Source organism: Agrilus planipennis, unplaced genomic scaffold, assembly GCF_000699045.2.
Source record: "Agrilus planipennis isolate EAB-ADULT unplaced genomic scaffold, Apla_2.0 scaffold428, whole genome shotgun sequence".
Classification (NCBI taxonomy): Eukaryota; Metazoa; Arthropoda; class Insecta; order Coleoptera; family Buprestidae; genus Agrilus; species Agrilus planipennis.
The window spans coordinates 32095-45040 of record NW_020439987.1 but is presented as its reverse complement, the minus strand read 5'-3'; the positions used below and the strand labels follow the sequence as shown (position 1 = coordinate 45040).

Below are 12946 nucleotides of genomic sequence, written 5' to 3'. Positions count from 1 at the left end.
TCCACCTTGCGCGATCGTCACTCCCGAAAGGAGCTTGTTGAGCTCCTCGTCGTTGCGGATCGCCAGTTGCAAATGGCGAGGGATTATTCTCGTTTTCTTGTTGTCTCTGGCGGCGTTTCCCGCGAGCTCGAGCACTTCGGCGGCCAAGTACTCCATCACTGCCGCCAGATAGACGGGAGCGCCGGCTCCGACGCGCTCAGCGTAATTTCCCTTCCTCAAAAGCCGATGTATCCTTCCGACCGGAAATTGAAGACCGGCTCGATTGGAGCGGGACTTGGCCTTTCCCTTCACCTTTCCGCCCTTCCCTCTGCCCGACATGCTTTCCTCGTATGTATTTCGTCGCTCGACAATGACAATGAAAAAGTGACAACGGCTAAACGTCGGCCGTCACTGCTGCTGCGTGTATGAAACCGAAAAAGTTTTTTTTTTTTTTTTTTTTTATGTTTTCGTGGAAGAGGGGAAATCTTCAAAAGACACCCTGCCGTCCGAACGACAGGGTAGTGTTGGATTCACTCTGAAGGAGCGCCTACCAACTAAAACCCCTCTACCTCAGGCCGTTTTAGGACCAGTGTAGTTGGTCCTCTTCAGCCATATGTGTGGTTCTGTTATGAGGTTTGTGACTTTTTGTGTGTGTTACTTGTGTGTGTGTGTGTGTTTAGTTGGGTTGGTTTCGTGGTTATCTGATGGAGTTGGGTAGGGAATTAAGGTGATCGATGAAATCATCGGGGAGATCTGGGGTAATGGACAGGAGTCGGGCGGGAGGGATGTAAATTTTAAAGTGCAGACAATTTTATAGGTTTAAGGTCGGCAGGCGGTCCCTGCTGTTAGGAAAGATACGGGGGTGCAACGCCTCCGAGTGGTCTATGTATTGTTCTAATGATAAGGTTGTTGACTCAGAGGGTAGAAATTTATAATACCCAATATTCCTGTTTATGATTGTCGGACCATCCGTCGACGTCCAAAAATATCCTAAACGTGCTTAACAATGAAAATAGTTTTGAGAAGATATCATAAACCTAACAATATACTTAGAATAAGAGAAATTTAATTTTATGTACAGAACAGATACAGACAGGGAAATAGTGCAGAATATTCTAATGCAGTATATGTTATGCATGTTTCTGTTTCATATTAATTTTATTTAATACTTTTAATAGAATGTTAATCTTTTGTCGCCTACATTGTCAGCATCAAAATAGTTCGATTATTTTGAACGTCCTTGTTGAAGCTCATCTACATCTGCAAAACAAGGTTAAGTGCAAGGAAGTATGATTAATAATAATAACTGTTATCCACCTTAAAGACAACTTCTTCCTCATCCTCGTTTTCGTCCATCACTGTGATGTTGCTGCAGGTTTTTTCTCACAGTTAATGCACAAATTGGAGCAGCAGAGTATCGCCTTTCTGCACCTATCATTCCGTTGAGAACTTTTTGTGCACTTACAGGACACCGTTCTATAATAACGCAGGAGTAGGAGTTAGAAGCGTGACAACACGGTCATGACCTGACGCTTCCATTACCACTCTTCAGGGTTCTTTTTTTACACCGATCTGGTAGCTGATTCTGCAGATGGTGGTAAAGCAGCTCTGAACTGATCCTGAAGACTACCTTACTGATCCTGAAGACTACCTGACGTTGTACTGTAGATTCTGAGTTATTCAAGGGAAATCGGAGAAAACCCAATTTTTTACGGTTTCTTCTTGTGAAGAAATATATTTTTCACCAAAACTTTTGTCGGAAAACTTCAGATTTGTGTTTACCAGCCAAAAGTATTGCACAGCATCAAAAATCAAAACTTTCTTTCTTTGACATTTTTACGACAAAAGTTGCCTGGACTAAAATGGATCTAACAAACATATACAGGGTATCTCACGGTGACCACCCATTAGAATATTTCGGAATTTCTCAATTTCTCAATTAAAATAATGGCATTTATGTAGCACTTCTGGTTATACCGGAACTTCGTTATATTAAATGTAACACTCTGTATATAAGGACAGATTTGAATTTGATACTTTTTTTTAAAAAATTAATATCTCGAAAGCGGTAAAGTTTAAAAGTAGAAAAGCATTACAAAAGTCTACCTAAAATCATAAGTAGAATTCGAAACCGTCATTATGTACAGGGTGTTCCATTAAAAATAACGAAGTTGGTGTCAACTTCCGGTATAATCGGAAGTTCTAAATAGACGCCGTTATTTTAATTGAGGAGATCATATCCAATAACACTACTATCCAACTTTTCAAAATTCGAATCGAAGTAGTTTCCGAAATATTCTAACGGGTGGTTGTATACGTATATACGGTACATATCTATAAAGAATGACGATACGTCCACGATTTAATGTATAGTACATATAATAGCTCGCAACTTTATATATCCTAACTTAAAATTTAATGAAAATTACTACTTATAATACCAGCATTTACTTCAGAGGTGGAGATTTTTTTTCGTTTTTTAGATCTCATTGAACACTATTTGAGAATATATTGCTATCGAGTTGTTTGATCGTTCCGAAAAAAAATGCTTTGATTAAAATATATGCTTGCTCTTTTTATGGATAGCATTATTCCTGTATATAACTTTATCTTAGGTCTATACTGCCAATGATACGAGAATGCAAAATATTTGAAAGCCTAAAGTTTGAAATACCAGCGAACGCGAAATTTATAATTGATAAAGCTGACTCGTTACGAAATACGTATGAATGTGTACTACAAGTAGTTCTGGATTACAATGCTATTTTATCAGCACTTGCAGACGAAGAGAGGATACTCTTTAAACAATTAATAGGAACTGTAGAGAAAAGAATTCAGCCTGGTTTGATGGGCTTAACATGGTCTGTTGACGAAATTGAAGATTACGTTGCTGAATGTGGTGCTTACACTGCTGAGGTAATTTGAAATAATTTATAGCTACATTAAGATAGTCAGTCAGTTTTCGTATTTGCATATTAAACTATTCTTAAAAATATGATGATGTTGTTCTGAATCGTTTCTAAAAGTCGTCGCTAGCACTATTACTTATCTTCTTTAGATGTCCTTCCATCTCCGATGATGGATGTGAACTGGCGATTTCTCCTGCGCAAGTTGTATTTAGGTCAGAGGGTAGGGAACAAAGCTTGTTCCGGATTAGTCCGTTCGGTTGTTCCTGAGGATCGGGTTCCAGATCTGGTTGAGTCTGAGGGTCTTCTCATTCCGAATGTTTTGGATCGTGATGACCTCTCTAGTCATCCTGTTGTAATAGCTGTTGACAGTAGCTAGCAATTTACAGTTCTCAAAGTGTATCTTGTGGTCACCTTTGCTCAGTGTGTATTTGGCCCCACAGCCGACTTTTCAGTGTGTCCTAGTCGGCAGCTTGTCTTGTACTCTTTGAGTCTCGTTCCCATTGATCTCTTAGTGGTTCCTAGACAGACCTTTCTTCTGATGGTCTCTTGGATCTTCTTCGTAGGTTTGCAGATGGTTTTGATATTGTCTCTCTCTAGGTCTCTACCAATTTGATCCGTAATTTTTAGACCGTATGGTAGATATGTTAGAGGGGTAGTGCACTATTCGTTGATCTCTGGTGCCCTTAATCTGTTCGTTGATTTCTACCTTTTAGATTTGCTTCATACACGTTTTAAGATTACCTTTTACTAAAGAAATAGAAATTAGGGAAAATTCTACTTTCGAAACACCAATCAGTTGTTACAAAATATAGCATAAAGTTAGTTATTCCGAGTATCTTCGTTAGTTTTACTGTTTGTCATCAATTTTTGGACCAGTTAGTGTTAGACATTTAATCATAAAGACCTGCACATCATACTGCTTGTCGTATATGCATTGCCTATTGTTCATTAATAATGTCTTGCAATTTCTGCATGTAACAGCTACAAGACTTTGTGGATGATTACAAGACATGCAACATGCAAATAGTGATTATCTGTGAGAGGGTTTGTGCTTTGACCATAATTTCATTGACTCACGATTCTGCATTTACCATTTACGAGTTAGTAGAAGAAATGGATCGACTAACAAGGGATGCGTTGACTACGTTAATAGAATTTTATCAAGAAATAATTCGGTATCTAATAGTGGTTTATGAAGGTTTTGAAAACATTATAACATTGGTAAGTAATGTAAATTTAACAGTTCTTATTAAACTATGTTAGGTTAGGTTCGTACGTTGAAAACCATCGACGTTTACTAATGGACATGCCTTAGTGGTCAGAATTGTGGTACAACAAAAGAAAGAGATGGAACGAAGTTTCGAACAATATCCATCTCTCTCACTATAGTGCGTAAGCATGTCATGAAAGAGATAGCACTAGTCCGAAACTATACGCCATCTCCCTCACTTTTCGAGCCAAGAAATTATTACAATGACATACGGCTAAGGCACGTCCATTAATGTATGTCTATGTTGAAAACAACATTATAGCGTGAAGAAATTGTATTTCCCGATTCTAACCGCGTTTTTTTTAATGAAATCCTTATGACGGATCAGGGTGGCGCCAAAAATGTTCGATGTTTCGTCAAATATCATAAAGGACATCTTCAGGAATTTAACGATGTCGAGTTCAACACCAGCGTAGGAAATCCTCCATTGATAACGTGAAGTTTTCATTATAATCTAACAACCCAGCGATTGTATCGCACTTGTTTTTATTTCAATATGAGATCTTTGGGTCAAGGAGGCCAGAAACATTAGTCGTGTTGTAGAAGGCACTAAATATCTCCGAAGCCACTTCTTTAAACTCTTTCCAGAAATGGCACCGTGTAACGTGCTTTGCATATAACAACCTCAGCAGTAAAAATTAATCTTTTTAGTCGATTTGACAAATATCCAAAACGTTATTATAATATGTCGACTTTCAAATCATTTATTAAATAAAATAATAAGACTCTCCTTGATTACGATTTTTTTAATGTTGATAAAAGACACTTGTTCATTTTGATTTTGTGGCTAAATATAAGGTATTCTAAAAGGTGTATAGAAATTGAAATTTTATATTCTGGTTTATGCATAATTTATCAGTACTCTTACCGATTTAATTATTCATGAATGTAGATGGCAAGTCATTGGATTAAATATATAATGAATTTCGACTTCCTCTTGGAAGAGGCTGTAAGAATATGCGTAAGAAATTCCATGCAGTATATGTATCAACAACTGCACGGTGATGGAACCGTTGGTCCAAACCCCCTTTTAAAATTAGAAGCAAACCTAAGACATAATAGGGTAAGTAACAAAAGTAAACATTAAAATATGAATACAGTACAATTAAACCATTTTAAGAGCATTTAAGCACCATCAAATACGGGTACCTTTATTATTTTGTCAACCTTTAACAACAGCGATGTTTGAGTGTACTGTGAATTCATTTTTCAATTACAGATAAATTTTGAACCTTCTCTTGCCCAAGTTGATTATGTAGTGTCCGATATACTACCTGGCTTCACTCGTGCATTGAAAGGATTACCCAGGATAGTAGATAAGTTTAATGTTTCTGATACGCCCGTTCGGCCATTTGCAGATGTAATTGCAAACGATGGAGAGTGTAAGAGACTTCAAGAACTCATGAATAACGGTAACTACTTTTGTTTCATGAAATAAGTCAATAAGGTTGGCTTTTATAAAGGTACAATAAGTGATTTTATCTTTTTTCAATGTTCGTTAAAGAAGTCACTTCTATGCTCGCGAATGGTTAATTTAGAAATTCTAAAAAGGTTCTTAAAGATGTGTTTAGAGTGCGGCATTGTACGGGTGCGAAACATGGACAGTTGGCGCGGCGGAAAAGAAAAGGTTAGAAGACTTCGAAATAGGCGAATGAGGAGGATAACGGGGGTAGAAAAGGTTAGAAATGAAGGGGTATTAGAAAGAATAGAAGTGAGGATTCTACGGAAGTTAATAAGAAATAGGCGAGATAGGTTAGTAGGACACCTTCTCAGGCATGAAGGTCTAGTCAGAGACATATTAGAGGCAGAAACAGGAGTTAGGAAGGGTAGAGGTACACCTAGGTCAGATTACTGTTCGCAAATAGTTAAGCATGTGGGTTGTTCTAGGTTGTTCTTCGTTGATGGAGAAAGGCTCATAGTTAAAATTTTAAGTATCCTAGCAAGTGGAGAGTTTATATGAATAAACAGGTAAAATTGATATAAAAACAAAAGACGACACGTCATCGGTGCACTAAGTTTATTTGGTATGGACACTAATTATATACTATATACAAATAAAAATTAAAANTCGGGTATTTGTATTTAATACCTATCTGTTCAATGCCTACATCTATTGTTTAGGTCAATAATAATGAATATTAAACATATGCAAAAGGCAATACGTTTACTCATTTAAATAATTGTTTTGGCGCTATTTTCCTACGCACGCTATTACCATGATTTAATTTTATCTCTTTACTTTAGAATTTCAGTGGTAGGCGTTGTTTCAAACCTTGGAGGTGTTAAAAAGGAACTTAATCTATTCCTTGGCCATTTAAGAAATCTTTCTTTTTTGACATTATGTTGAAAATATTGTAGTTGTTGAATATAGAAGCGATAAAACTAAAAAAAAAAAGAAATGTCTCTTATAGTATACTTTATATTAATGCTGTAGAACCTCGTGAAACGATTGAGCGGCATTGAGACCCTGACCGGTTTCCGTTTTGATCGGTTAATCGGAGACGCCAGACCGGGTTTTTGTGTTTATTTAAATGATTGAAACTTGTTAGAATATGAAGAACTAAAAAAAGACAGTAAGATTTTTTATTGCAAAATGTGTCGTTTTCTTCAAAAACGATTGTTGTAACTAAATGAGACGCTTGTGGGATTGTTAAATGACTAAAAAAGTTAAATTGTGAATTAAGTTTAAACAAAACATAGTACTATGACTAAAACAAAAGAGGGTCGGTCTTCAAATACACAATCAATCAATGTCTGTCGGATGCCGAAATCAAAAATTCGGGATTTTTTAGTTTCTTGTTCTACTTTCATGGTTTTACAGGTGGTACCCTAGCTAAAGCGTACTTAAATTAGATTTCGATTTTTACCATTATAGTTCCTTACACGAACACTGAAGCAAATCAGGGCATGAAAGGAATTGTGTGTCAGGACAACAAAACAATATATTAAAGTGAAAATATTGACTCAAAACGTGAAAACTTTAGCAAAAATTATTGGAATGTTCAAATTTCTATTAAATGGATCATTTAAAACTTTAATTGTTGATGAGGGATGTAGGGATGAGATACGGATATAGAAGAGTGATACATAGTTTGTACAAAGAGCAACAGGCAGTTATAGAACTTAAGCAGCAACTTACAGAAGTAAATATTAGGAAAGGAATCAGACAAAGATGCACACTGTCACCACTTTTTTTTAATCTACAAAGGTAAATGATTAGTATGCCTACAATTAGATGCAATATTTAACATCAGGCAAGGAGGAGTTAGAGGTAGTTTAATATTATGGTAATGATAATAAAAAAAATGGAAGCGGTATTGACAAAACAGTATTGTATATAAATAAATAATAGTAAAAAAAAAAATACAGATATGCATGGGAACAAATGTAGTGAAACAGCGAATATAAATATAGAAGAAGTGGCTTATTTTCGGTATCTTTTGGACGATGAGCTTGCCGGAAAAGAAAAGATTAGCCGATTTGGTCCCACTGGTCAGGTTATGCGAAGGTCTTCGACGACAACTACCTTTGTTAATTTTATTATCAGTTGTATGCAGGTTACAGGAATTTCATAGCTTAAGGCAGAGTCATACCTTGTTCGGTTTTTCTCCTTTTTGACATCTGGTTCGTATTCTTTTGTTGCATGCGAGGTATTGGTGATGGCATCAGAACAGTTTTTGAGTTAGTTACGTTTTGACTTTCTTCTTTTTAACTTGGGTTTTTAATTCATATTTTCTTCGTTGTGCCTGTAGTTGTAATTTGTTATTTCATACTTAATAATTCACATGTTAATAAAATCTGTATAGTGTTTTATATCGAGTTTTATTCGCTCCGTTAAAACCAACATTTTGAGAAAATACTACACGTGATTTCACGGTAAACACAGTTTGTGAGTCGACCATTGAAACTAAAATTTTGCTTTGTGATTTTTGGTTAATTTCTACTGTGACAAAAACAGTAACATATCAAAATTTTAGAGGTACAAGTAAACGTCCAACAAATGCAAAATTATCTCTCAATTTGGGAACCGTTTAGAGATATGTGGGAAGTTGACAAGGATCGATTTATCGAACGGTATGAAAAAGAAAATCCAAACGCTGCCCAATTCGATGCAAATATTGGAAGATATACTGAAGTGGCGAACAACGTACAAATTCAAGAGACTATTTCAAACGTTCATTTTATTGTCGTCAATTCTACTGAACTTAAAAAGTCGATTGTGGAGCATTGCTTCCTGTGGCAAGAAAAATTGTGCAAGTTGTTACATGATATGACAGTTGAGAAAATTGATGCAATCTACGATTACGTTGAATTATATAGTGAACTGTAAGTATCAGGGTAAATACTAATGTAGGCTTTTTTCTCTTGTGTCTAGGGGTTGTTCAATAAAAGGCTCCGGGTAGTTGAAAACATATATTTAATAAAGATAACAATGAAAATAAACAGCAAACAGCAAAACGAGTAACAAACAGGAACTAAATTTATACAACATATATATAACACAATATTTAATGTATCGCGTCTTCCAAAATACACACGTCTTCGTATAATCACCATAAATGTGTCTTTCGTCTTTTGAACAAAAATGCTTAATGTCTAAATTTTCTCTCACTGCCGCGGTGGTCCCTCACGTACCCCCAACATGCCATATATATAATACTCCTATATTGCTAGTTTCCGTAAGTGGAAGTGTCACGGATTAAGTGAGTCAACAAACGACTACTTCTGTTTCTTTTTAGATTACTCGACCCGTTGTGCGCAATCGTCACGAGTCTGTTGGGGTAAATGATGCGCGTTTATAGGCATGTTCAATTGTCGAGCATGCGCGTAATACTCGAAGTAGTTACGAGAGAGACAGACGCATATATGTCTGCACCGTTGGGTCGTCATCTTTTTTTAGACACCTATTAGCAATATAGGAGTAATATATATATATATATATGCAACATGCACGGAGGTAAAAATAGAGTGTTGATTTACCACCGCCTAACTAGCAATATCACTCTTCCACCTGCGCAAGCAAGAAACTACATTATACTAAGCCAAATCCTACACTAATAAAATCAGTGAATTAATTAAAATTAATAACGACAATTAAAGTAATCCAGCTGGAAAACATGAATGAAAAATTAAAAATAATTGTGTAATAAGATTGTCCTACATTCTTTTTAAGTGTAATAAAACGAAATTTATTTAAGATCATAATTTTTTTTGCGAAATCAACGTTTGATAACAATTTGATATTGGTAATCATGTAAGTAGATAGAAGAACAAAAAGATTAGTGAAGACAATTGCATTGGCATTTGTTTAAATTTTTCTATAGAAGAGGGGGCAAAGGGATAGCTATGTCCCCTCTTAGTCTCCTGAAGGATGTCCTTGTATATTTTTAAGCATTTAATGATTTATAAATTTATTACAGGGTTATGAAAAGGCCAGAAACATTGGATGATTTAGGAGTAGCAGAAGTTCTTCAAGCTCGGTTAAGAATGGAAGTGCCATTGCAAGAAGCTCAATTTCCACTTATATTTGATCAGCTGATTACCCTTGATAAATACAAAGTTGAAGTATCCGATGTTGTTCGAAACAGGGCAAAAGGGATTAGTGTATTGTGGAGCTCTTACTTAGAAATTCTCGACGATGCAGAAAAAATGTTAGGATATGCTAAGGTATATCGTAGAAATAGTAAAACGGATTAGAATATTTAAAATAAATTAATATAGGCATTATTCTGTCGTAGAGTAAAGTTTTTTCTTTCAATATGATAATTAGAAATGCTTGTATGTTTTGAAAGATGTAATTTTTAGTAGGTATTTGTTGTTTAGGATATTAAACACGTTTCCAATATGACTATTAAATTAAGTAGGTAGAGACAGTGATGGACTCAGCCTAAAGCGGGCCCTAGGTAACATTGTAATTCCGGGCCTATTTTTCAGTCATGACACGTACTTTGCGTTTGGTGGTTTGATTTTAAAGCATATAGTATGTAGTTCTATTTAACTATCGGATTCTAAGAAAAAATGAAACGTGGAACAAATTTTGCATGTACTTTCCTACCAGGTACAACAAAATATAACAAGTACACTTAGATTTGCAGGTGATATAGCAGTATTAGCATCTAGCAAAGAGGGGTTAGAGATAGCTTTAAATAAAATGGAAGCGGTATTGACAAAACAGTATTGTATATAAATAAATAATAGTAAAAAAAAAAATACAGATATGCATGGGAACAAATGTAGTGAAACAGCGAATATAAATATAGAAGAAGTGGCTTATTTTCGGTATCTTTTGGACGATGAGCTTGCCGGAAAAGAAAAGATTAGCCGATTTGGTCCCACTGGTCAGGTTATGCGAAGGTCTTCGACGACAACTACCTTTGTTAATTTTATTATCGATTCTCATCAGTTGTATGCAGGTTACAGGAATTTCATAGGTTAAGGCAGAGTCATACCTTGTTCGGTTTTTCTCCTTTTTGACTTCTGGTTCGTATTCTTTTGTTGCATGCGAGGTATTGGTGATGGCATCAGAACAGTTTTTGAGTTAGTTACGTTTTGACTTTCTTCTTTTTAACATGGGTTTTTAATTCATATTTTCTTCGTTGTGCCTGTAGTTGTAATTTGTTATTTCATACTTAATAATTCACATGTTAATAAAATCTGTATAGTGTTTTATATCGAGTTTTATTCGCTCCGTTAAAACCAACATTTTGAGAAAATACTACACGTGATTTCACGGTAAACACAGTTTGTGAGTCGACCATTGAAACTAAAATTTTGCTTTGTGATTTTTGGTTAATTTCTACTGTGACAAAAACAGTAACATATCAAAATTTTAGAGGTACAAGTAAACGTCCAACAAATGCAAAATTATCTCTCAATTTGGGAACCGTTTAGAGATATGTGGGAAGTTGACAAGGATCGATTTATCGAACGGTATGAAAAAGAAAATCCAAACGCTGCCCAATTCGATGCAAATATTGGAAGATATACTGAAGTGGCGAACAACGTACAAATTCAAGAGACTATTTCAAACGTTCATTTTATTGTCGTCAATTCTACTGAACTTAAAAAGTCGATTGTGGAGCATTGCTTCCTGTGGCAAGAAAAATTGTGCAAGTTGTTACATGATATGACAGTTGAGAAAATTGATGCAATCTACGATTACGTTGAATTATATAGTGAACTGTAAGTATCAGGGTAAATACTAATGTAGGCTTTTTTCTCTTGTGTCTAGGGGTTGTTCAATAAAAGGCTCCGGGTAGTTGAAAACATATATTTAATAAAGATAACAATGAAAATAAACAGCAAACAGCAAAACGAGTAACAAACAGGAACTAAATTTATACAACATATATATAACACAATTTTTTTAATGTATCGCGTCTTCCAAAATACACACGTCTTCGTATAATCACCATAAATGTGTCTTTCGTCTTTTGAACAAAAATGCTTAATGTCTAAATTTTCTCTCACTGCCGCGGTGGTCCCTCACGTACCCCCAACATGCCATATATATAATACTCCTATATTGCTAGTTTCCGTAAGTGGAAGTGTCACGGATTAAGTGAGTCAACAAACGACTACTTCTGTTTCTTTTTAGATTACTCGACCCGTTGTGCGCAATCGTCACGAGTCTGTTGGGGTAAATGATGCGCGTTTATAGGCATGTTCAATTGTCGAGCATGCGCGTAATAGTCGAAGTAGTTACGAGAGAGACAGACGCATATATGTCTGCACCGTTGGGTCGTCATCTTTTTTTAGACACCTATTAGCAATATAGGAGTAATATATATATATATATATGCAACATGCACGGAGGTAAAAATAGAGTGTTGATTTACCACCGCCTAACTAGCAATATCACTCTTCCACCTGCGCAAGCAAGAAACTACATTATACTAAGCCAAATCCTACACTAATAAAATCAGTGAATTAATTAAAATTAATAACGACAATTAAAGTAATCCAGCTGGAAAACATGAATGAAAAATTAAAAATAATTGTGTAATAAGATTGTCCTACATTCTTTTTAAGTGTAATAAAACGAAATTTATTTAAGATCATAATTTTTTTTGCGAAATCAACGTTTGATAACAATTTGATATTGGTAATCATGTAAGTAGATAGAAGAACAAAAAGATTAGTGAAGACAATTGCATTGGCATTTGTTTAAATTTTTCTATAGAAGAGGGGGCAAAGGGATAGCTATGTCCCCTCTTAGTCTCCTGAAGGATGTCCTTGTATATTTTTAAGCATTTAATGATTTATAAATTTATTACAGGGTTATGAAAAGGCCAGAAACATTGGATGATTTAGGAGTAGCAGAAGTTCTTCAAGCTCGGTTAAGAATGGAAGTGCCATTGCAAGAAGCTCAATTTCCACTTATATTTGATCAGCTGATTACCCTTGATAAATACAAAGTTGAAGTATCCGATGTTGTTCGAAACAGGGCAAAAGGGATTAGTGTATTGTGGAGCTCTTACTTAGAAATTCTCGACGATGCAGAAAAAATGTTAGGATATGCTAAGGTATATCGTAGAAATAGTAAAACGGATTAGAATATTTAAAATAAATTAATATAGGCATTATTCTGTCGTAGAGTAAAGTTTTTTCTTTCAATATGATAATTAGAAATGCTTGTATGTTTTGAAAGATGTAATTTTTAGTAGGTATTTGTTGTTTAGGATATTAAACACGTTTCCAATATGACTATTAAATTAAGTAGGTAGAGACAGTGATGGACTCAGCCTAAAGCGGGCCCTAGGTAACATTGTAATTCCGGGCCTATTTT

The 12946-nt window shown here is 35.3% G+C and overlaps 2 protein-coding genes across 2 annotated transcripts in view; one reads left to right on the top strand and one right to left on the bottom strand.

The window, feature by feature from the left end:
- The window catches only part of LOC112906006 (histone H2A-beta, sperm), a 2955-nt gene extending 2548 nt beyond the window's left edge, over nucleotides 1-407 (bottom strand). The window contains exon 1 of the mRNA XM_025979525.1: nucleotides 6-407. Within this exon, the coding sequence (XP_025835310.1) occupies nucleotides 6-318 (313 nt within the window). The 5' untranslated portion in view covers nucleotides 319-407. The remainder of the gene's footprint in view (nucleotides 1-5) is intronic.
- The window catches only part of LOC108743005 (dynein heavy chain 2, axonemal-like), a 65763-nt gene that overhangs the window by 25456 nt on the left and 27361 nt on the right, over nucleotides 1-12946 (top strand). Inside the window, exons 6-11 of the mRNA XM_025979524.1 lie at nucleotides 2595-2895; nucleotides 3870-4109; nucleotides 5051-5221; nucleotides 5378-5570; nucleotides 8136-8484; nucleotides 9579-9825. Coding sequence (XP_025835309.1) covers nucleotides 2595-2895; nucleotides 3870-4109; nucleotides 5051-5221; nucleotides 5378-5570; nucleotides 8136-8484; nucleotides 9579-9825 — 1501 coding nt within the window. The remainder of the gene's footprint in view (nucleotides 1-2594; nucleotides 2896-3869; nucleotides 4110-5050; nucleotides 5222-5377; nucleotides 5571-8135; nucleotides 8485-9578; nucleotides 9826-12946) is intronic.